The following is a 25,554-nucleotide window of genomic DNA, read 5'->3' on the forward strand; positions in this document are numbered from 1 at the left end:
ACAGTGGGAGCTTTTGGAAGACCTTAGACCCCCAGAGAGGAGCACACAGCTCACCCATCATTACAGAGCTCCTGTACCAAAAATGCAATGCAGCACAGCACGGGCTCACAGGAGGACAACAACCAGCCGGGCAAGGAGTCCCTCTGGAAAGGCTCTGGTGAAAAGTCCCTGCTGCTACTGAGCAATACCACCAGCATGGACTTACAGATGCACACAAAATCCCAGAGGATGGCTACAGAGGCACAGCCTTTTGCCATCCTCTGCCTTTTGTGAGTGCAAGGGGACCCTCTCCCCTTCCCTGAAATGCTCCCAATGTTTCCCTGAGGCCCTGTGCTGCTCACAGGCTGGAGAAGCCACCAGCAACATCAGGCTGGTGAGAAGCCCAGACAAACCCTGCAATCACTCTGACCATGGCAAAGTGTCCTGCTTGGCAGGGCTCCTGTTACACCCCAGCCTCCCCAAGAGCAGGATGACAAAATGGAAAGCCAATGGCAGTAAAACAAAAAAAAGCACCCAACAGCAAGGAGGAATGAGGTATCAGATTAATAATTTTTAGAATCATCCCAAACTTCCTCAGAGACCAGTAACAACCCACAGATGCTTTTGTTCTTCATGCCCGTTTATTTTTATGCCAGAGGTTCATACTATATTTTCTGTTGGAAGAATATGATATTAAAAAGGGAAAATACTTCCATTACAGCATACCTTTGCCCAAGATTTTGTTACTGCCTGACTGACAGAAACCAGACAAAGAAATAAAACAAAAGTGGGGCGGGGGGAATGTTAAGCTTTCCATTTATTAAAAAATCTATATTATTTTATGATTCTGCTTTACTTATGCTAAGGAAACTAACTCAAGACCTGATCAGGGTATCACTTTTCAAATGCCTAAATCCCTGTAAAGGTTTAGTGTCTGGCTGTGTGCATTTTGCTCAGTATTAACATGTTCAATGGAGTACTTTGATTTTTTTTTTTTTTTTATCTAGACGCCAGAAGCTGGTGAATATATGCTTCATAGCTTCAGATAAACCTTTTGTTCTTCTGGGGCTGATCAGCTGGTGCGGCAGCGAGAGGGAGAGGAGGAAGGAAATTCACAGGGGCTCCACGGTTTCAAAAAGTCAAATTACCTCTGAGCCATGGCATTGCTGATAATTTAAATGAAAAAATATATATACAGGCTGCACCACACAACATCTCTACTGTTAGGACTTTTAATGAAGCCCCAGTTGTGATGACACTGAAGCAGGGAACGCTACGGTGGGATAATTACTTGGCTCCCTCGCAGCTGAGTTTCACAGATGCATTATTAACGGCACATTCCATGCCATAACGAGCGCCGAATGTAGGTGGGATTCGCGAGCCCCGGCATCCGCCATTAGCAGGTTGGCGCAAACACAAATGAGTGTTTTCACAAAAGCATGCAAAGGTTGTGAAATTCCAATGAATTCTTTCACTGGAAAAAAGAGTTCAAGCTGCCATGACCGGATATGTCACCTCCCACGGCACGCTGCGCGCCCGGCGAGGCACCATGGGAAATTACAGAATCAGAATGCATTGATTTTTCTGTAGAAAATACAGGCGGCAGCCCTGATGAAGAATTAAGGAGGAAATGTAATAACCTAATTCTCCTCCAACATCCTCACACACACTCTTTCCAGCCCGGGCACCTGGCACCTCATCCAGACAATTGCCAGGTGAAAGCCACAGATAAAAATTCGCTATTGCTTAAGCACATGGTGGAACACTGGGCTGAGTGCACCACCAGCTGCTTTCACCAGGGCTGGACTTGGCCCACTTTGTCTGAATCTCATCAGCTTTAAGACACAACATTTCCAAGCAATACTTGTTTTATGCTACCACACGTTCTATGTTTTTCTCCATGACATTCATCTCCTAAACATTCCTTAGATACAAACCCTTAACAGGTTTTCTCCATAGAATACTATTTACAGTATAAGAAATTATTAATATTTCCTCCTCAAACTATACTGCATATGGCTTGAAAACTCTGGAGAATACAGAAAGAATTTTCCCTCATTCTCACACAACATGCACAGAAAATATGACATTAATGTCTTCCTTTCTTAGGGGGCAAGTTCCCAGCCCTCACCCCCATTCCTGCCTCCTCAATGGCACACACAGTTAAGCCATTCCTCCCTGCTGCACAGTAATGCTTATTTCCCTGTTTGCTGAAAAACTTTGGACTAAATGTAGTTACAAAATTAGTGGCAGCCCTGCCTTGCCTGTTTGGCTTTTTTTAAAGCTTCTATTTCAAGGTGACCCTTTTCCTACTTTGTGTGTCACCCCAAGTGTTGCTGCTCACATACTGAACCAACACTCACCCAGTAATTAACACCAGCATTTAATGAAGTCCAGCTGCTGCGATGGCAAACTGAAGGGATGCCAACCTTTGTAAACTAGTACTTGGGCTACTCCAGTTACAGCTGCTTTAAAACCACAGCAATCAACTTCTCTTTGCCTACTTCTCAGAGATAATTCTTACCAAATAAGACAAGTGTTCAAGATTAAGCATTTAATAATAAAGCTTATCTCTGAACTAATATTTCAAGCTGGAAATTATATAAAGGGCTGGATCAACTTAAATGAACACTGCAAAATTAATAAAAATCCCAAGCAGCAAATGAAAATCTAAAATGAAGATTTGCAGTGTTAAATACATAAACCTTTAAAAGCCCTAGAAGCACAGTTCCAAAGGGAAAATTGGAGACAGATTCTTCAGCAATATCTGGTCCTCTGAACTCTTTTCCTGATCCAGTATGAGAGACACATACAGCCAATGCTTTATTAAAATAATGCTCTCTGCCAGTTGATTCATTACATGCAGGGACATGGTAGGGATACTAGGTGAATGCTTTTAGAGACTGTTTAAAAGGGTCTGCATTATAACTCATACCACATGGATTTTCAAACCACAGTTTGCATCTACACAGGCTTCTTGCTCTACTCCTTAATCTACCTCGCTGAAAATAGTTTCCATGCAGAATTACCAATAGCATTGCACAATTTAAACACACATTTCCTTAACTCCTCTCCACAGCCAAAAAAAAGGCAATTCAAAATTCCAAAAGATGCCCTCCTCTTCTCTCAGACCCTCATTTCTGCTTTCCATACCTAATCTGTACTCCCACTTCAGCTGAAAGACACCCAGCTTGGGCTGGAGAGAGATCTGTGAGCTGAGCTGTCCCAGACAGAGGAGTCCCAGCCTGCTGCCAGAGGTGGGCAAGCAGGAAGGGCCAGAGAAGGTGAGCTGGGCTGAGACAATGAAGAGCAGAACCCTGGCAGATGTAATTATTTCTCAAAATTACTAACAGAGATAATGGCTTCTACCATGATAAACAGTCAGAGGCATTTTAAAATGCATGTGGGGAGGGAACTGACTAATTTACTTTCATTGGAACTAATTTAAACATAGGTAATATGCAGCAATTTACAAATATATTCAGCACCAGGAAATCAACAATTCTTCCAAGCAGGGGTTAATCCAAGGCTCAAGCCTTGCAGTTGGGCCAATTTTTCCACCAGAGACCTAACATTGCAGGATTGGCATTAAAAGTACATCCTCGATTATCCTGGATATCCATGCCCCTGAGAATATAACTTAAAAACAAAATCATTAGCTTACACAATAACATAGTCCTTGAAAAATAAAGAAATTCTTGTGTACAGAGCAATGCTGACTTCCAAGCACAAATTCCTTTGTTTTCCTATGAGCTGCACTGAAATAATTGCATAACCTGGCAGCACTTTGCAATGTGTCAACAATGCAGGGGCAGGAAGGTTGGAAAAACTAAAAGCCAAGAACACAACTTTGGTGCAACTTACAGAAAATGCTGCACATATTACACCATCTATTTTTCTTATTGTAGTTTTGATTTTAAATTATGCAGACTTTCACAGGGAAAGTAAATTTTTAGTCTCAAGAAGCTGTTGTGGTGAGGTTTTACAAGGGCAACCATGGGAATGGGACATGATGGCTTTGCATGGCACATCAGTAACAAGGCTCACAAACCTCTCACATGCATTGGCATCCTTATAAGAGTCAACCATGAAAAAAGTCTGTTTACAACAAAAGGCATCTGGTAACTATGATTATTCTGCCTTAAAACTGAACATTTTAGATTTCTTAGCTCCCTCTTTTGTTCAGTTTTAGTTCCTATGCTTCCTGTTTTCTGCTCTGCCCAGTTCTTTTCCTACATGTTAGAACCCCGCATGACAAAAAACTTCATAACACCCCACTGATTTTAAAACAGGTGAGTTTTATTAGTTTCACCAAGAAAGAAAGTTCATACATATATTTTTTATTCATTTTTCAAATCATTCCAAGAGGCAGCTACCCTGTTTTTTCTGCAATGATAAAGCTCGCAACTTGCTAGCCTGGAAACACAAGGGAATTGTCTACTTGAAAGTAGAGCCTGAACTGCTAAATATGGATTCATATCTGGATATTGAAACCATCCTGCTTCCCAAACACTGGCTGTTCTCCATACAGTCAGACTTCAGGTTGGTCTAACATGCTGGTGTACACAAATGCACAGAGACATTGAGGTCTATATCCATGAAATGAAAGGTATTTTCTCTTTTGTCCTGGAGGCCTCTTTTTAAGTTACTGCATGCCACCACTCTGGAGTTAAGTAAAGGATGTAAAATAACTTTTGAAGAAAAAAAAAGAAATCCTTTTATTACAAAACTCACAGGCAAAGGAACTGAAGTTTCTTATAGGATACTCTGTTCAAGATTTTTAGACACCTCAAATAAAGCTTCCTCTATATATTCATGAACAGAAGAATAGACATTTTAAGATCATGCATGGAAAGTATAATCTGTAGACCTTTCAGTATTGCTGAATTGCTGATTTCAGCACCCTAAGGCACTGCTATATCTGCATAGGTGGTTAGTCCCTGTGTAGCAGTGTACAGACTCCATGGGCACGTGAGGAGCTTCATGAATTAGGGGTATGACAGATGTGGCTCAGTCAGCATAAAGCAATAGCTTTAAACCTGCCACAGGCAGTGCTTCAGAGATGTCACTGTCCCACACTGTTTTTAAAGAACAAGATTCAGGATTCTGGCATCTTCAACTTTAAACCTGCTCCTAAAACTGGCAAATTTTGCTTAGACAAGACATACCCTTATTGTATAATGACACAGAAATTTAATAAAGTTGTTTTTTTCCTGCGAAGAAGTGGAAAAGTGTTTCCACTGTCTTTAGATTGTTGGCTTTCATGTTCTTCAGTAAGTTCCCCTCTGGACTGCCACAAGTCCAGAGTCTCACTGTAAGCAGAGTTGAGCACAGACAAACCTGCAAGGGATGCTGCTGCTAACCCTGCATCTCCTCTCAGAGCATGGCAAGGGCTGCTGCTGCTTCTCTTGTGCTCACTTTCCAGACAGGGAAATACTAATTGTCTTTTAAAAATCTCTATAGTATTTTGTCAATATTTTTTTATTACAGCAGAGCATGTATAAATATTTTATTGTAAACCAAGGGCCTAAAATAAACAGTTTAGTAAATAGTTATTACATTACAAGGAAAAACATCTGTGGAAACTGTTTTCCATGTAATTATTCTTGCTATTTTACATTAGCTCTCAATGTGAATTTCTTTGGCTCTAATGTTTCACTTGTTCTAAATCTTCCTCCTTGTTGCTATTATTAAAATCTTAAAAAGGTGCCAAATCTTAAATGAAGAAAAAAAAAAGATTCGCTAGAAATTATTCATATCACAGTGAGCCTCTACTAAACCTGGCAGGGGTGCAATATTTTCGGTGAAATTAACATAAAATATACAACTGCAAATTATCCAGGAAATAGCTATGTTCTTTACAGTGCACATTTACATTTGGTAAAAAATGTTCTACTTATCTGTCTAGCACAAAGCTCCAATCGCTTCCAAAGGCAGTTTTAAAGGGACAGTGATAGCTCTGCACAGGGAGCATGGTCCTTGCAGCGGCTGTAACAAATAGCTGGGGGGCAAAGTGACCTTCAGTAATTACTAGAGGTAACAGTCAGCACTGGACATTCCTTCTTGTGAATACCAACCATCTAATTTTAGAAATATTTCCCTTTTGGTACGCTGGATGAATTTTCTCTCTTAGGCCTAAGTCCTTTCTACTAAACACAAGAAAAACTGTAATACCATGTAAAATGCAAATCTTGCTGTAAATATTTTATAAAATTGTTGCATACATCCCAAAAGCTATAGGTCTTAATTGAGAGCAGGCTATTTTTCCAGTCAATATATGGAAATGGAAAATGCTAATTCATGTTTTTCTACTTATGAAAAACCCTGGAGAATGGCAATACCACAAATGCACTCACTTTAATATTATAAATATAATTTGGCTCCCTCTTTGCAGTCCCTGATGTCCTGGCTTTTATCTCCCAATGGCTGCAGAGGAAGAATCAGAGAATCGCTTTTACATCCCCTGCGCAGGAAGTTCCCCCCGCGTGCTGCCAGCTTGGCAAAAGAGCAACGGCCTGAGCTCGCAACCGCGGCAAACAGGAACTGAAACAAGAAATTCCAGAGCTCCTGCACAGGAAACGAGCCTCACACCAGAGGCCAGCAGACCTGCTCAGGATGAGTGGTGTGCACACTCAGCCCCGCTGGTCAGAGCTGTCACCGCCATGGGATGGTGGTGTGGAGGAGCAGGGCTGCCCCCCGACACTGTCCCCCATCCCAACAGCTCTGCCTTGCACTGACACTGTCCCCCAGCCCCACGGCTCTGCCTTGCACTGACACTGTCCCCCATCCCAACAGCTCTGCCTTGCACTGACACTGTCCCCCATCCCAACAGCTCTGCCTTGCACTGACACTGTCCCCCATCCCAACAGCTCTGCCTTGCACTGACACTGTCCCCCATCCCAATAGCTCTGCCTTGCACTGACACTGTCCCCCAGCCCCACTGCTCTGCCTTGCACTGACACTGTCCCCCAGCCCCACGGCTCTGCCTTGCACTGACACTGTCCCCCATCCGTGGGGCTCTGCCTTGCACTGACACTGTCCCCCATCCGTGTGGCTCTGCCTTGCACTGACACTGTCCCCCAGCCCCACGGCTCTGCCTTGCACTGACACTGTCCCCCGTCCGTGTGGCTCTGCCTTGCACTGACACTGTCCCCCAGCCCCACGGCTCTGCCTTGCACTGACACTGTCCCCCATCCCAACAGCTCTGCCTTGCACTGACACTGTCCCCCAGCCCCATGGCTCTGCCTTGCACTGACACTGTCCCCCATCCCAACAGCTCTGCCTTGCACTGACACTGTCCCCCAGCCCCATGGCTCTGCCTTGCACTGACACTGTCCCCCAGCCCCACGGCTCTGCCTTGCATTTATCTGTCCCCCTTCAGAGCAGCCAGTGGCCTGGATAACAAAGCCTGGAAACCATCTCTCACAAGTGGTACTGAATATGACTAAAAGTCATTTAGCCTGCTCCAGCATATGGTGACTTGTGCTTGCCTTTTTCATCCACTTTTCATTTCCTTGTCAAGGAAAAGACTGCTTTTTCCATCTTCTAGAAGAGAAATCATTAGGCTGTTAAAGTTAAAACTCTCCAAAGGTCACTGATGCTGGCTTTGAAGAGTGAAAATGATATAATTCCCCATTAGACTTTTAATCTCATGATTAGAGCTAAAGTTAACATGGCTGTTTCATTTTCTACCAGGCAAGAGTAAACTCATTTTTTCTTTCTCTACCAGAATACTTAATAGCATCCTATCTTGATGAGCAACATCTCCTAGTTAAACAGTATGAACAATGGAAATGCAAAATACTTTGGAGAGAGGTTTTGAATTTTTAAATGCTATTGATTAACCGTGAAAAGTCTTACTACATGCAGCACAGCAAAATCCACCCATGGAAATCCCTCATGAGGAAAAGAACCTGCTCTTGGTAGACAAAACTGCAGTCCTTGCTGGCACAGAAGCGAGACAAGGGGGAAGGATGCTTTTATTTCCAGTTTGAGCTCTTACTCCTACATCCCTAGAACTAACCCCTACAAATGGTTCTGAACCCAGTAGTGCGAGTGAGTGCGGGTGGGACCCAACACAAAAACTGCCCCCCTTAAGCCTCCTCAGGGGTATTTAGATTTGCAAAATCCTTGCAAGTAGAGTCTGTGGGGCAAGAATTTACAGGTGCACCCTGGTTTCAAAACCCAATGTACAGCGTTCACTGTTATTACAGGCAGACACATGGAAAAAAATTCAATTTTCTTCATTCAAGACAAAGTCTGATAACCAGCTAGTAAAACTCAGACTATAATTTCTTATTCAGTGTTCCACATGAGATGCATTTTGCTGAATTTAACATGTTTTGCTGTTAATGGATTTCACAGTGTGTTGCCATTTTTATACAGCTGTCCAAATAAAATGTTGTGTACGATGATGTGCTTTTACTGTATTGCTAGCTTGCAAATGGCAGCCAATTTCCCAGTTTAAGCCTTAGGAAAATGGGATAACTCTTTGACTAGGCCATTTAAAGGTCTCTGGAGCTCTTTTCCTGGTAAGTCATGGTCAAACAAGAACAAAGATGCAAGTTAGATATAATTGCACCTTGTACATTTAAGATCTAATAGTATTTCCACTGGAAAGAGAAATCAAACCTCAATATTTTCACTTTTGTATTTTTCTTTGCTGAACCAAGTCAAAAGACATTTACAATTTACAATTTATGTAAATTAAAAAGGCTTATATTTTAAAAAAATTAAATTGTCCATCTAGATTTTCAAATGCTATATAAAGTAAATTAAGCAAATAACATCTCATGATGTAAATTCCCCATCCCTTGGAAGGTCATCATTCAGGTTTAACACATTGTTGACTTCAGTTTCTGACACATTAGAATTAGTCTTCTAAGGAAATTGTCTCCATTGATGTTCTGGAAATGAAGGCATAGCTTCTACCAGTTTAAAAATATTTTAAAGGCACAGGGAAGGCTGTTTTGTTTTTTTTTACCCCATATCACAGATTTATTTTAAAATGGTGAATCAAAAGTTTCTTGGGTCTTTTGGGGTTTTTTGTTTGTTTGTTTAAGAAAAGGGGGATAAAAATGGAATTTCTTAACTAGAAAGTTAAACAAGGAGAAAAATGTCACTGGAATATTTTCTTCCCTTCAACTTTAGCTATCTATATCCGGCCCAGCTTGAATCAGTTACCATTCATTGCATGAGGTTTCATCATTTAACTTTTGTTGCCAATATTTATTCCTGGATATAACTCACAGTCATGGGGTTTAAGAACTATTTGTCCATACCCCAATAATACACGATAGCTGATGCATGCAAAACAAAACAACAGAGGACATGCTAGTGGTGCTAGTTGATGCTGATCTTTTAAAAAACCCAAACTCTATCTGCAGCAAAACCTAAAACCAAAGGCTCTGCCTGAGCCAAAAATTTCCCTGTGAATATAGAACAGGAGAAAGTCATCATAAAATCTAAACACTTCCCAGTTACACACACAATGACCACAAAATTTGGTCATTTTTAAGGCCCATGACTGTCCACCAGATGATGGATGATGTGCAGCTGAAGGCAGAATTAAATCCCAAGTAGGCTGTGACTGACTAAAGTAGTGATGTAAACACATCAGCAGAGTGCACTTCCTACCTGGTGCCACCTTTTGTAGTCTTCTCCATCAATTCAGGAGGTGCCAAAGAAGGAAAGACTGGACTAAACTGGAGTTGGCACTTCCTACACAAAGCAGGAGGCAAAAAGGCTCAGCTCCTCCCCATGAGGTCCACACCTCATTCACCCCACCTGCCTCTGGGCTTGTGCCAGCAGGACAAATCACAACCACAAAGCTGAGACTGTCACCCCACAGGGGACCCTGGTGAGGCCACACCTCAAGTCCTGGGTCCAGTTTTGGGTGCCTCCATTCAATAAAGGCCTTGAGGGGCTGGAGTCTGTCCAGAGAAGGACAGCAGAGCTGGTGAAGGATCTAGAGAGTCAGCCCAATGAGAAGCAGCTGAGGGAGCAGGGGGGAATCAGCCTGGAGAAAAGGAGGCTCAGAGGGACCTTCTTGGTCTCTGAGCTCCCTGACAGGAGGGTGCAGCCAGGTGGGAGTTGGGGTCTGCTCCCAGGCAACAGTGACAGGAGAGGAGGAAATGGCCCAAACCTGCACCAGGGGAGGCTCAGGTTGAACATCAGGAAGAATTTTTTTACTGAAAGGGTTGGTAAGCATTGGAACAGGCTGCCCAGGGAGGTGGTGGAGTCACAATCTCTGGAAATGTTCAGAAACTGGATGTGGCACTCAGTGCTCTGGTCTAGTTGATAAGGCAGTGCTTGGTCAAAGGCTGGACTCCATCTTGGAGATCTTTTCCAACCTCAGTGATTTTATGGCTCCATGAAATGGGTGAAAAAGACAGCTATGGAACTACAGTGAGGTGTTTTGGCCTGCTATGTAGTTCAGTCTTGGAAAGATTGTGGTATTCATACACTATTTCTTTGAGTTTCTTCAGTTGTGGCAGGACAAAACAGTTTTCACTTAAAAAACCATGACTTGACACTTCTTTAGAGTCTGACATTACCACAGGAAGTCTGACAGGGACAACCAGAAGTCTCCTACCTCAAGCATATTGTGCAATCATCTAAAAAAAAAATTTAATTTTTAAAATGGCACACAATGGATCTGAGAAGTCATAATATTCAATTAAAACCCTTCTGAGTCTTAAAAAGGCACAAAGCTGTCAAAAATTACTAATAAACCAAACGAAGTCTGTGACAAGGAAGCAGCACATCTGCAAAGACCAGTTGTGCAAAGGCTTTATCTGTGCCAGGATTCTTGAAACAAAAAAAAAAGGTACAAGTGCCTAAAAAGTTTACATGAGTTTCCTTCATGGGATCAGTTGTAAGGAACCTCAAGGCAGCAAAGTTTTCCTCCACAAATTAAAAAAACAAGATTCCAGTACCCCAAACAAAGCATCCAGGGAGGCCTATGTTTGATTTGACTTGCTTGCCAGCTATCACAAAACAGAAATAATTTTTAAGGGTCATGTCAGTTGGTAACCTCTTGTTCCAGGAGACCAGATAAAATCTTCCACAAGGTTAAGGATGCTGTTGAGTTTAAATGATAATTAAAGGCAACAGTCCAACTGCCTGACTCTGATACTTCCCAAGTAACAGAAGGTACAAACCTGGACTTTTAACATATGAACAAACCCTTTTTCTCTGATAACTAGAGCTAGGGTTCAGCATATGCACACCAGTACCCTTACTGATTCACCAGAGGGTTGCTTTCCAATCAAAAGAAGAAAAATAAACACTTGTCAGTGCTCGAAAGTGCTCAATATAGAATCTCATATTCAGAAATAGTAAAATCCAGAACCTTATCAGCAGAAAAGGAATTGAACTATAGATCACTGATACTAAATACATTCTTCTCCCACTTTGCTATGACTGGAAACAGTCTGGAACCTTGTCTAGGTTCCCCCAAACAGGTAAAATGAGTATTTTATAACTCTGCCAAAGCTAATTCCTAACTAATCCACATATGAGGTCTTTCCAGCTTCACTAAACATTCATTGCTTTGCTCTTTATTCACTTCTCATATATCATCTACTTTTCAGAAAAAGTCACTAAGTTTTCTGTCAGTCAAAAAAAGTGGTACTGGTATCAGATATTTCCAAACCAGTGAATAAAGAAGAAAGTGGGATAACATCTACATTATCCAGATAGAACTGTTACTTGCTAAAAAGCTCCCACAAAGAAATCAACACCTAAATTTTAAGGACAGAACAAATAGAAACATTAGTCCCACAATTCACATGAGGAGAACAATGTCCTGAAAATATCATTGATATGAAGTCTGAAGAATGCACTTAGAAATGGTGGTGGCTTTTTTCCTTCTTCCACCCCCAAGAAATATTCTGGGCTTTTTCCTCAAAAGTAGGACACAGAGGGGTGCTGACCTCTCCACCAGAAAGCAGAGTCATTTCACCATCTGCAGAGAGAACCCAAGCCCCATATTGTGAGGGCTTGCTTTCTTTTCCAGATTCAAGAGTAGCAAAGAGGGGCTAAGAAATTTGGTTATGAACTTAGAATTACCTGGCCATATGCATATAAAATATGTGAGAATAAGGCAGAAACTATCTCTGCAGACTTTTAAATACAAACATAAAACAGTTTTAAAGGTGAGTTAATAAAATGAAGACCAAATTACATAGTCAGAAAAATTATTTCTACACAGGGTAAAGTTGACTGAAAATAGCATTTTTTGCTACACTGCCTAGCTGATATTGATAGGCTGGGGCTAGACTGAGGTGCTTGTTAATGGTAACTTTGAAGAAGTATCACACTTAAAACTCAGACTGATTGCAGAAAAGGTGTTTTATCAACTGCTCCCTTTATGAATAAATATGAAACTACCAGGAAAATGTTTAAACAGGTGTAATCATCACTGCATATGAAAATTGAGTTTGGAGGCTGTAATGAATCTTAACACAGTTAAGAAAGAATGAAAGCAATGTAACACTGTGCTCATTGCCCATTATGCATGTATCATGCAAAACAGGAATGTTGTCATAGCAGCTATAAAAATGTCAGTGAAAACTGAACTACTATTACCAAGGTTTAAATGAAATGAAAAATGCAAAAGGAATATGTGAAGGAATATATTAAGGGAAATGTTATTTCTTTCCTGATAAACAAGCAAACCAAAATACATTCTCATGGAATGGAGTAATTTGTGTGAACAAATATGCATCGGCAAAAATTGCAGGAGGCCACAGATGCACAGGACAACTGGATAAAATTATTAAGATTTTTTCTAATCAATTTTCCAGTATTAGAAAGAAAGGAACAGTAAAAGCAAAATGTTTTGAAGTTTCAAAGTAGGAAACCAATTAAGTTATAGATTTTATTAAGGCAAATTTTGGTTATACAAAATACAAGAAGCTGCTTCTGTCTGTTAGCAACGGCAACCTGGATTTCAGTAGGACTATACTGATAAGAAGTGCTGGAAAACAAATATTTCTAGCCTTTAATACACTATATTTATTACAATATTTAGTGACTTGCAAATGTGGTTAATGCTAAAATTATTGGATGAAAAAAAAAAAAAAACCAAAAACCACCCAACAAAAACCCAGGGCTTAGAGTTGGGCCAAATAACAGGAGACCTTTACTGGCATGAGCAGATGGCTGTGCCCAGGAGCCTGAGCCAGCAGCAAGCTCCACTTGGGCAAAGCCTCCCAAGCAGCACCAGCAGGGCCCCAGCCAGTCCCTGGGATTAAGGCTCCTGGGGACATGTGGAGGGAAACACCCTGTACAGGTTCATCTCTAAAGGTAAGGGCTTTAGGGCACTTACACTTGACATATTTTTTCCCAAAATTAGTCTTTCTCAAAAGGCAGGTGCTGCAAAATGAAAGTCTAGTACATATTGTTCATTAAGGCAGGTCCACATAGAATTGGATATTGAAGCAAGTGCTAGGTAAATATAAGAAGGTTGTACCTTCAATTCTGCATTAAAAGAGCAATTACTTGGAATATGCTTCACAAACATCAAGTTAAAAAAATATTTCTGAGTTCCTAATGTGTCCATAATTAATTCACACATTCAGCAGTTGAGTCCAGAAATATGTTCCTGTTGATAATTTGCAAGTAATGCTTCAAAAACAATCTGGCACATTTTTATTTGCCTTAATGCCTGAAAGCTATCACTAAGACAGTGCTTTACAATGTCACCATCACTGCTACCATGTACATGCCTCAACTAACAGAAGTCCTTAGGTCCAAAGAAACAGGAATTTTACAAGAATTAAATTATAATAATTAAAGTTGCATCTTCCAATATTGACTACATTTATTTCATGTAAAGTAAAATATGTTTTACTATAAGAGAGATTCTGAAAAGCATTAGCTGTCTTCAGCTTAATGAGAATGAGGAACAAATGCTTCACAAGATCAGACCTGAGTAAAAGAAATGCTTCACATCCTCATCAGAGGATGCCCAGGGCTAAGTATCCTCATATACATAAAAGCCAGTTCTGCAAAATTGAACCTTACCTACATCCTTGTCACATGCACTCACAATCTACTGTGACAGGAAGGAGTTCAAGACCATCCAAATGACTCTGAATTTTTATCATATAAGATATAAATTAGTAATTTTGTTAAGATCTAAATTTATGAACTTTATGTTTCATGATCAAAATCAAAAGATAAAACCATTTGTTTCAATTTTTAAACACAAAACAAAAATATAATTGGGAATATATTGATTTATGCTTGATTTGAGTATGATCTCAGGGACTGAGCTTGTTATCAACTGCTAATTCTTCTGAACATAAAATGAGTTTTCTAAACTGCTGCTTTTTAGAAAATTATTTCTGTAGTTACAATTGCAATTTGACCTTTTCCAAGGACCCAACTTAGTTTTAATTTTAAAACATTACATTATTTAAAATGTTAACAAAATAACAGACCTAACAGACCTATAGTTGGCCATTATTTTGTTTCAAATACTTGTATGTATTTGAAAGAAATGTAACTGCAGATGGATGTTTTTCCTTCTCTTTTGTGTTTAATTCTGGCAGAGTGTTTCCAGAACTTGAAACATGATCTCTAAGGGCAGGAAAGGTAATTAAGATCCTTGGAGTCCTATGCTGCACACAATGTATGATTTGCCGTGGCTCGGGGCAGTACTCAGAAAACTCTCCCAAACACGGTCTTTAACTTTGTCAACCCCATCCCATCAAACAGGGAAGAATTTATCCAGGCTGCAGTTCAAGAACTGGACCAGGGCACAATTTCACTGTGACTTCTGCAAGCTTTCCCTTCAGCACTCCCCTCTATCCCCGGCGGCTCCCAAAGCTCAGACAGGGCCTCATGCTCACATCACAAACACATCCAGCCTCGCCCCTCCTCCCCTGCTCACCAGGGCTCATTGCTGGCTCTTGGCAGGGAACGCTGGCAATTCCACGGGAGGGACAGGAGGGGCACTGGGGCAGGGCTCTGCGGAACTCCCAGCACTGGGACAGCCTCTCGTGGGCCCACAATGCGCACATTCCTTTGGAGCCAGAGGCAGAAGGAATGTTACAGCAATCCCAGTGCTGGAGCACAAACCAGGAATCATTCTTTTCCCTGTTCCAGCACTAACCAAGCCCCAGTTGAGCTTCCTATCCACATTTGCCAGGAGACTTTCTTGGAAAATGGAGAAAGAAGAGTTGGGACAGTTACTCATCTTCTTTGAATGTTAAATGGAAAACATGCTCCATCTAAGTGAGACAGAGAGAAGTACTGCTGTGCCCACTCTTCTTACCCAAAGAGCCGAGAGCTCTGGCAGGGATCAAATGCACTTCCCCTTGATACAGGCAACCTGACCCACCCAGAGAACAAATCTGTGCAATTATGTGCCCCTGAAAAATATCAATTAGGGAACCCAGTCTGGCTGTGGGAAGAGCACAGCTGTAAAAACCCAACAGGAAAACCCTGGGCCTAATCCTCATTTCCCTTTGCGGGGCTCTGAGCGGATTTCCCTTGGCGGTGCAGGATGGGAGCCTGGTGGGGACTTGGTGGTGGCCCTGCCTTGGAGGCTTCAGTTCCCCCAGCCATGGGCAGAGGCTGCACTGACAGATCTCCACGCTGGGGCTGCTGCCATGGCTGCTCAGTGCCCCCCATAGAGCCCCAGGCCCGCAGGCCCATCCTCCCCTCATCTCTCAGACACGGCACATCAGAGGCACGGCTCAGTGGGGAGAAAAGGGGGAGAAGCTTTAAACATTGCCAGGTCAGCACAACAGGAGGTAAGCAAGTACAGAGGCAGCAAGAACTGCTGAAAGTTTTTGATTTAGTCCCAGGTGGACTCCCCAATGTCTGTAAATGTTTCAAAGGGGGATCCCCTTTCTGTGGGCATGGAAATGTTTCAAAGGAGCCCCAATCGGTGCAATGTTTCAAAGACCACTGCTCTCTAAAAATTCCAACCCGAACTACCCCCCCAGCTGAAAACCTTCCTAAACAGATCCCCTCCTGGCTAACCCCAGCTGAGGAGCTCTGTTCTGCCACACAGAGCCCTCCTACAGCGTCAGCTGAAACAAAACATCTCCCGTTTCCCTCCTCTGGGGATGGATCCAGCCTGCTCCCTCCCTGGGGACCCCTGAAGGACCCAATGTGCCTCTGTGTTTGTGCACAGGATATGAAGGGCTGGAGTGCAGCAGGGTAATTTTTCAAAGCGGTGTGTGGGAGTAGCGCTGGAAATTCTCTTCATACTGCTTTGAAAAAAATCAACCCCCTACCTCCATGAATTATGAACAGGGCCTCCAGCTCCAGACTGGGAATCTGAGAGGTTGAAGAGGGAGGCACAGCCAACTTAACTGGATGTTGTTTTTAAGACCATGATGTCAGAAATAATTGAATTCTTTAATCATATTATGGATGCTGCTACCTAAAAGGTATCACTGCTACAGAGCAGGGATTCCTTTGCTGACAGTCACTTGAGCAGAATAAAACTGTAAGCAAGTGCTTAAGATATCTCAACTATTGATTTTGTGTTTCTCAAAGTATGAGAAGAAAGTGCTGCAGAGTCTTGGATTATCAAAGCTCAGGGATTTTTTACCTAAAAATTACATGTCAAGGCTAACTTCATTGTCTTGGCTCTCCTCAAATTCAAAAGAGAGATAAAAATCTCTCCGTGGAAATGCTTATCCTACTCAAACTCTTATCTTAGATTGGTATCAATCATTCATTTTCCCTGGACAGTATCTCAATAACTATATTAAACCAGACACCTTAATTTTAGACAGATACAAGTTCATTGAGATGAGGCCAGCCCTAAGCTCCAGAGGACACAGTCTGAGGGTAAGTTCTTCCTGTCTCCCAAACACCTGCATGTTCACCGTGTGATCTCAGTGTCCCTCCAGCACAAACAAATCCTCATCTGCAGATTTTCAATTGACAGCAATGACATGAATAATTCCTGTGAACTGGACCTGGGCTGCAGACACAGCTATACTGGCTTCTTTCTCCTGCTGCCCATCTGGCTAGACTTGGTCTAAAACAGAGAGGGGGAAACTCTTGCACTCCTTACCCATGCTAAACCAGCCTAAGCAGTAGGGAGGCATGTGCAAGTCTGTCCTAAGGCCTGAAAAAGGGAACAAAGTGCTCAGGCTATGACCAGGGGGGACAGGAGCAAGCACAGGAGGGAATTAGTCTCTCTCCCTACTGTTACCATCCCAGGACTATATAAATTAACACCAACAATCTCAACAGCATTTGTTGCTGAAGAAATGCTGATATCTATCCTCTCCTTTTCCCTTCAGTATTCCCCAGTAAAGAACAAATAACTATGAGCAAACTCACTGGAAACACCTTTTTTGTGAACGGTTGAATGTCCTGAGGGAGAGGGGGCCCAGAAGGGTTGTGAACTGAGATACCCAGAGTGAGAGGAAGTTTAGCTCCATATTAAAGGTTTCTACACATTGCTCTTTCCTAAACTGAACCATTAAAAGCAGTGATGACCTTAACTTAACACACATACCTCAGCAAAGAAACATGAAGATATGACACCACAGTAGAATTATCACATATTTTCTTACCACACCCTGGTATTTACAATGTTCTAGGTGTACAGAACTGGGCCTGTAGCACTTTTGTACTATATAGATTTCTTCCAAATATTAAACTAACCAATGTACAGCTTCAAGGAAACAATGGGTACAGTTTTCACAAATAACAGCACCACAATTTTCACAGCCTCCAATGCCTTCTACATCTGTTGTTTTCCAATGGTGCTAAGGACTTTGTAAGGTCATGTGTATAATTGTATATTATTCCAGAGAGCACTAATATGGGCATATACATAAATAACATTCACATATCAGTTACTGGAAAATGAAGAAATTACATTTTTCCAAAAGGAAAAAAATAGTTCCCCTTGAATCAAGCAGAACCTTAACTCAGCATTTCATGACTTTTGTATTTAAAAACCACTTATTAGCTACTGGATCACAAATTAAGTTGAAACAAGTGCTAAGCTTGCTAAGGACTTCTTTCTCAAAATCTAGGAGGGAGCTACATGAAATCACCATGGTCCAATTAACAAGGATCTCACTCTTCAAGCTTGCAAACAAGAGATTATATTAACACCTGCTACAAAAGCAAACACTTTCAGATATCTTTATCTTAACCTGCTTGACATTAACTTAAAACTCCTGTCTGGCTCTTGGATGAAAATGACTGTGACTGATATGTATGTTTTTCATTTGGGGGTAGGGGTTTGAAGAGTGTGTCAGTCCACATTTCTCTCTCTCTGGTATTTATGCATAATCCACTTCAAAGCTAATAGGAGTTACATAGCAGAATTGATGGGAGAATAATTTCCTAAATGTAAAATTGCTGAAGGAAAACCATTATGCTTATGGGAGATAAATGCTGCATAGGAAAGTATGAGACACAGAGAGCACTGCCAGGTCCTTGAAGGGTCTCATCCAACACATGCCTACAGTGGCATGTGTAAGTATCTTCTTGTGGGCTATGCACCAAAATAAACTGACCTCTTGGGCCAACACATTTATAACATCTGTCCATACAGGAAAAAACCTTTCTGTGTGTTTATCAGAGAAGCAATCACAGCTGCAGCAGAAGTACAACCCATCAGGTGACAACAATGCTTTTACTAATTCCTGTGACAGGACTGTCACAGAAGGCAGAAAGCGCTGATTTTTAAAACATTTGTATGTCTGAAAAGCTGAACTTTCTGAAGTCCAGAATTGTTGGGAAAAGTAGAAAAAACCACTGAAATAACTCTGTAAGTGTTTTGTTTTGACAGGGTTCCTCAGGAATTCACCACACTTAGCTGGGAAAATGCTAGCAGTTACATCTATTCAATGTCATGACATACAAAATTGAAACATAATTGCTCCTAAGTGGTTGACAACTGGCAAGTACTTTTTACACAGATAGAGAGAAATTTATGCTATCAAATGGAAGATACTGTCAAAAGTTTGATTTCAATATAAATGAAAATGCTACATGAGGACTCAGAAGGATAAGGAAAAAGCTCAGCAGTAACACTTTTACAACCACATATTTTAAAAGCTTTGAAGTGAAGAATCATTACATCAAAATCATTTTCCTTGAAAAATAAAAAAAAAATAAATTACAGCATGAATATTAACAAGTTATTAGAATAGTGAATGTCAAAGAGTAGCAAAAAACAAGCAACCAATGAGTGGCCTAGTGTAAAGAATGTCTTACCAATCATATGGTTAGCGACATGGATTTGTATCTCTCTCTCATTCTCAAAGGTCATCTGGCACTTGATGCATTGATAGGTCTTTTTCTGTTTAATAACCAAAAAGAGATTAGAGAAAACTGCACTGTAGCATAAGGCAAGTGTGATCATGAATACAGCATGTTATATGCTTCAAATTTCCTCGACTGAGGCTTTTTTTGCCTATATATCCCCAGGCCAGGCTTTTCTGGGACCATAAACACAATCTATAATTACCAACCTGCTTTAGGAGAAATTTTAATTTCAACTTTAAAAATTTCAAATTACACTACTTGAAAATCTGACTGTACCTGAGCCACAATGAGTTTGCACCTGTCATTTAACCCATTGCAGTAAATTCCCCCAGAGTGAAATAAAAGACAGAAAAGTAACTGTTTTCAGAGTAAGATCAACTTTCTCAAAAAATTCCACCCTTTGTGAAGGAAATAATGCATTTTGTATTGGTCTCTGATCAGAATCTTGAAAAAACTGCATTACCACAAAGAACTGTTTCCTGGTACAATCTGCTTCTATTTTCTTATCTCAAAGTCATACAAGGGAGGCCTAGCTGCAGAAGTCAGGAGACAGTGTGAAGAGGCAATTACATGAGCCATTTATTCAAATGGAAAATGGGGTTTGCACTCAGATTTACAGTGATGCGTGTACTTGTGCAACGTGGCAGGAAAAAATCCAAGGCACCATTTGCAGAAATTAAAATGCATGTTGACAAGTTGGACATCCAACTCAGGGGAAAAAGAAAACAACAAAAAAAGGATCAAAAATCACAAAGGCTAAGCTTTTGTACATTTGCAAAAACTCTTATTTCCCAAAGCAGAAGTAAGTATGGTGCTTTGGTTTGATGTACATGCTTATTTACTGCATATGAATATGCTATCTAAATAGACATTTTTTGATGTGTAATTTTAAAAAATTGGGCCTTTTGTGCCTACTTGTTTCTGAAGAATAATTCCTACTGCAAAAATTGCCACTAGGCACAAGCATGAGGTCTGCATCCCACGGCCAAAGCTGGTGGCAGCAGAACGTGAAATCTCTGTGTGCTGGCCACAAGGGATGGATGAGAACCCCAAATCAACAGCACAGAGAAGCCCAATTCAGTAAATGACGCCCTGTTAACCTTTTGAAGGAAAATAGTTTTGAGGGTACTTTTTGTGTACTTTTAGATGCACATTACTTTTCCTTCAGCCTCCACCTCACACCCAGGTATAGAACCCCATTTTTAGGACAGCAGTAATAAGTCAGAAGTTTTGAGTTAAACAGAGGAGTTGCTGTCACCCCCTCTGTGCATGGGATCCAATTTCCTCAAGCACCTGCTGAGGAAAGAACAAATTAGGTGCTACCAAGAGCTTAACTACTTCCCATGTCATCAATGGCAACAAGGTAGCCTGCTGGAGGCTAATGAACAGGCTGTAACACCATAATAACAAATGCACCATGGAAGTTAGGCATATTCCATGAATTCTGTACCAGTGTGCCTTTGCTTAGGCAGGGCTTTCTAGGCTAAAACAGCAATGGGTGATTAACATGATAATAGGAAGAAGGCCATACTCCATTGGCCGAAAGCTGACACAGCCAACCATAGCAAAGGAAATAGTTTGGATTGGCTAGCTATCCCTAGGCAGCTCAGGAAAGTATCCTCCTGGAGTCCATTTGGAAATCAAGGCTGTTAATGGAAAAGCAGCTGGATTTCTGCAGCACTCTTTCTGGGGAATCTGTTCTGGCAGACGAGCACAGCACACATACATACACACATGTCCTCACAAACACACTGGCACACACATGCTGAGGGCTCCTAACTTCAAAACAAAACAAAACACAAAAAAACTTGAAAGAGCAAAATAGGATTGAGTAGTGACTGATTCATGTGGTCACACAGTCACCTTTAAAACTCAAAGCCTTCCTCTTCCTTAAAACTTCAAAGCTAAGTTCTGTGCCTTGTCCAATGCTGATGTCAGCTACGAGGGTTCCCTCAGTAACCAGCTAGAGGACAGTATTTCAGCCTGACTCTATTTCAAACCTTCAAAGTTATATTTAACACAGACAAATGATTCATTTCTTAATTGATTTTGGTGCTTCTGAAAGCTACTTACTAACAGATCTGGAGACAGAATGTCCTTGTTTACCCACAGACCCAGTGCTAACTCCTCCACACCATTTCACAATCTTATAAAACACTGTGCTTGGCATGAGGAGCCCTCGGCAGATTTGAGACTTCCTCTCTGTGCTACCTTTAGCCTCAGCTGGGACCTGTGCATGCACATGAGCAGCTTAAGCAAGGTGATGGCTCCTGTGACAGGGTGCCCCACTTGACATGGAGTGAGGTTAACAAATGGCCTATACAGGCCTCAAAATAACAGCTACATTAGCACCCAAGTGGATATGCAAGGGTAGGAGAGCTGATTTTTTGGCCCATTAATAACTGTCTTTAAAAGAATGTCCCAAAACATCCTTCTGTTTTCTGTAAATGGAGAGCACTAGTTTTAATACAACTATAATTAGTTGTGGTACCAAATATGATCTTCTACTATTATTTTTCTGCTTTATGAGCACTATTAATGGATCTTTTTGTAAAGTTATGAGCATTATTAATGGATCTTTTTGTAAAGTTTTATCTTCACAAGTGGTGACAGTGAAGGTGCCCACACTCTGAGGAGATAACAGTCTAGGTGATGAAATCTAGGTGATAAGAGAGACCAGATGGGCAAGCCTTCAGCTGAGAGCTCATTCCCCACAAATGTAAGATATTTAATTCTAGTCTTGGCACACAATTGTAGTAATAACAACAGAGGGTTCTGTTTTCTTTTCTGAAGTATCTATTGTTCCCATGGGTTTTCCAGACTATCCTCCTTTAAATCTGGAAATAGTTTCCTGCTCCACAAAGAAAATATTCTTCCATTCAAGTGGATTTACAAGGGAAGAGAAGGGTTGTAGGGGAGAACAAAGAGAAGGAACTGAGTCCAAGAAAGTGTGCAGGAGAAAAGAAACTGAACAAAGGAACACAATAGGGTTTATTCTTCCAACTTTCTATGCTACCTCCTTTGCTTCTTCACTCCAAATAACCTAGGTGGGCTAAAAATAGTAACCCCATTCAAGATGAAAATGGAAGTCTAAACATTTGCCACTGTCAATGCTAAACAAGTATTTTTCATGACACCTGTGGTATAAAATAAAGATAAATATGTGTAAGAGAATGTGACTTAAAATGTGGCTTTGCAGTATTAGGAAATGAAAAATCTCAGTACTAAACAATTAGTCATGTTTCTTAAAATATGCATATTCCTCTAGAAGGCATGTGGAAATGAATTAATAAAATATATTCAGAACTGAAGGTGATAAACACAGAAAGATATTCAGAAAAACAGGGAAGCATCACCTATGATGAGATCTTAACGTAATATAAAAAAGACCTTGAACTACACTTGTGTCAGATACTGGAATAATACCATTATCTGTGATGCTCATATGAAAAAACACTCTCAGGCCTATCCAAAGATAATAGCTCAGAGAAAACTATACAAATGAAACAAAAATGGATGTTAGAGGAATCTTTTACTACTAAGATGTATTTTATTTATTCCTCTTAGTGATGTCTCTTGCAGAAGACCGTTGACTTGTCTTAAAACTCCTAACAACAAATCCTCCAAAGAGGATGTTGCCATATACACACTGCAAAAACTATGCCTGGAAATCTGTCTTTTTGAACATGAATGGATCCCAGGCAGGCATTCCAGAAACAAGCATGATCAATTGACAGGTTTTCTTCCTGTTTGTGGGCCATACTAAAAATGTGAGGAAGACAGAATACAGCAAGATTTTCAAGGGTTATGTGCTTTCCTTCATTCTTATGGATTAAAAAAACAAGCCTGCCAAGCAATTCTGAATATTTTTTCAATGGTCCTCTAGCTGTCTCCTACTGATCTTCAGAATAAAACCTTAAATATTTTAATAGTAAAAAACCAAAACAAAATATAACAAAATGATCATACTTTATTTGTGGTGCTATATACACTTGCACATATACGAAAACTTAAATACCTCCAGTAAAAAGGAATTGTTCAGTTTCTCCTGTTCTGTTTTTCTGCCCAGATACTCTTTATTCATCAAGGGCTATAATTTATTTTCTCCCTTTCTTTCACTTTGGGGTTAAATCTTCATTTAAGTTGTTTTTCCTGAAATTCCTTTAGGTTTCCACACTCACCTCTTCTATCAAAAAGTAAATAATGGTTGGTGGAGCAAATTCTGACATAGAAAGAACTTACAGATTTTATAAGTTATTATCTTCTTTTCCATTTACTTGGATTTCATTTGGCTTATTCTTATTTACTCTGAAATACATACCCACCACATAAAAATCTAATCTACCTGTATGATCCTTCTGACTGTACCTTGTCCTAATCTTCAACTGCTTTTCTATTTAAGAAAGAAAAATAAATAAGTTGTTTAAAAAATAGAATGTAGAAATATTCAAGAGCTGGAGAGAAGTAGCTGTTCTGAGCACGTGCAGATCACTCTACATGCACTGTGCACTGCAGATTGCTCCATTAAAGGGATATTTTACCCAGCACACTAACAAGATGACAAGAGAGTTCATGTTCAACTTGCTTAGCTTTTCTATGAAGCCAATGAAGTTAAGCAAACACTGTTCTTGAATGCAGAGATGTATCACCATTTAAAAGCCAGTATAATTCTTTGAAAATCCCTCTACTAGGCAAACACAAAGGGCACTCATTGCCTTCAAAACCCTGAGTGAAACACCAATGGTTTTCTAGAGAACTGATATCAGATTCAGGTCTTGTACCTATAATGAAAGATAAGATAATTAATTATTCCTAATAACAATATATATATTCCTGGGATGCTTATCTCTGATATTAGCATATGTGCAGGCCACAGACACCAGTAACGTACCATTTGCCATCATCACAAATGCAGATTTTTCATTATCTTCTGCAAAGAAATTCAGAACTTCCCTCACGGGATGACATTCAAAGCATTTACCTTATTGAAGAACTTAAAATTTTCCCCTGAGAGAACAAGTATAACAAGTATGGAAGCTGTCACTGAAAAGAAAGAGTTAAAGCAAGAAATAAGACAGAAAATGGCAATGTGTTCTGCTAGCTGATAAGGAAGGGAAAGGTAATTCCATAGGTGCAGAAATACAAATTAGTCCTACCTAATAGAAAAGAAGTATTTTTCAAGAATTTAGAAGAAAATAAATCCTGAGGAGGAAGAAGCACAATGACCTAGCCAGACCTAGGTATCACACTGAAGGTGGGATATTTCCATTGCTCATTCTTCTGCAAAATTATTTTCGTGTGCCTGGAGGCTTAGTCACACCCAAAGGGAACAATATCCAGTGGTTTTACCAAAAGAGAGAAGAGCAGAAAAGAAATCAAGCTTTCTGTGGGATTGGCTCAGGAGGCTGGACTGGGGCACTGCTCCAGCATGGCCGTGCTGCCCTACACAGCCCCACATGGAGGAGGGATCCAAATTCCTGCCAGGGAACAACCTGCCCCAGCTCGCTTGGAGGCACCTCAGCCCACGTCCTCAGGACATACTTAGGGCCCTCTCTTACTAACCAAGCCCCTGGTGTTCTAGTTGAATGGATGGTATTTTCAGGTGCTTTTAATTCAGTAAGATGTGTTTGTGGGTGCTTTAATTAGCAGATTGACATAAACAGGCATCTACGGCTGGAATTATTCATTAGGAGTTGGGTGCCTAATTTCCTTAGATACTTTTGAAAATCTCACCCCATCATGTTTAATTAAAAATGTCAGATGATATCAATACTCAGATGTGTCTGCTGTTGGTCTCCTGAGAAGATTTCCAAAATCCACTTCTCATTCCATCTGTTCCTGACAGAGGAAGGACTGACTTGGCCCATTCTTGAACCAAAATGTCAACAAATAATTTTAAAAGACTATAAACTGCAAATGATATTAATCTCCTGAGTAGGCTTCTGGAACCTTACTTGGATCTGCATGTTCCTGAGTAACTTGTAAGCTAAAGAATAGGAAAGCAGGCTATCTGCAAAAAGTCAAGGACAGCACACTTTTATGTAATCTGCATTAGACAACGTCCAGATTTGCTAAGAAACTACTTATCCCCTAATGGGCCCTACACAAGGGCCATGAAGCAAGTTCTTCTAAAATCACTTTTAAAATCATACACACATGCAAACAAACTCACACAAATGCATACAGACCTCCAAGTAACCTCAAAACGTTCACTCTGACAGACATTCCTAGGGACAAGCTTTTTAGCACAGAGATTTGGTTTAGGTAAGAAGTTGGGGGGTAGGATGGAGTTCACTACATTTTCCTTCA

At 40.7% G+C, this 25,554-nt stretch overlaps 1 protein-coding gene across 6 annotated transcripts in view; it reads right to left on the reverse strand.

Annotated features, from left to right (window-relative positions):
• Positions 1–25,554, reverse strand: part of ZNF423 (zinc finger protein 423) — a 282,454-nt gene that overhangs the window by 69,262 nt on the left and 187,638 nt on the right. For all 6 annotated transcript variants that reach the window (XM_058034263.1, XM_058034265.1, XM_058034261.1 and 3 more), the window contains one exon: positions 19,195–19,279. In XM_058034263.1, coding sequence (XP_057890246.1) covers positions 19,195–19,279 — 85 coding nt within the window. The remainder of the gene's footprint in view (positions 1–19,194; positions 19,280–25,554) is intronic.

The sequence above is a fragment of the Melospiza georgiana genome, chromosome 14 (genome assembly GCF_028018845.1).
Source record: "Melospiza georgiana isolate bMelGeo1 chromosome 14, bMelGeo1.pri, whole genome shotgun sequence".
In the NCBI taxonomy this organism is placed as follows: Eukaryota; Metazoa; Chordata; class Aves; order Passeriformes; family Passerellidae; genus Melospiza; species Melospiza georgiana.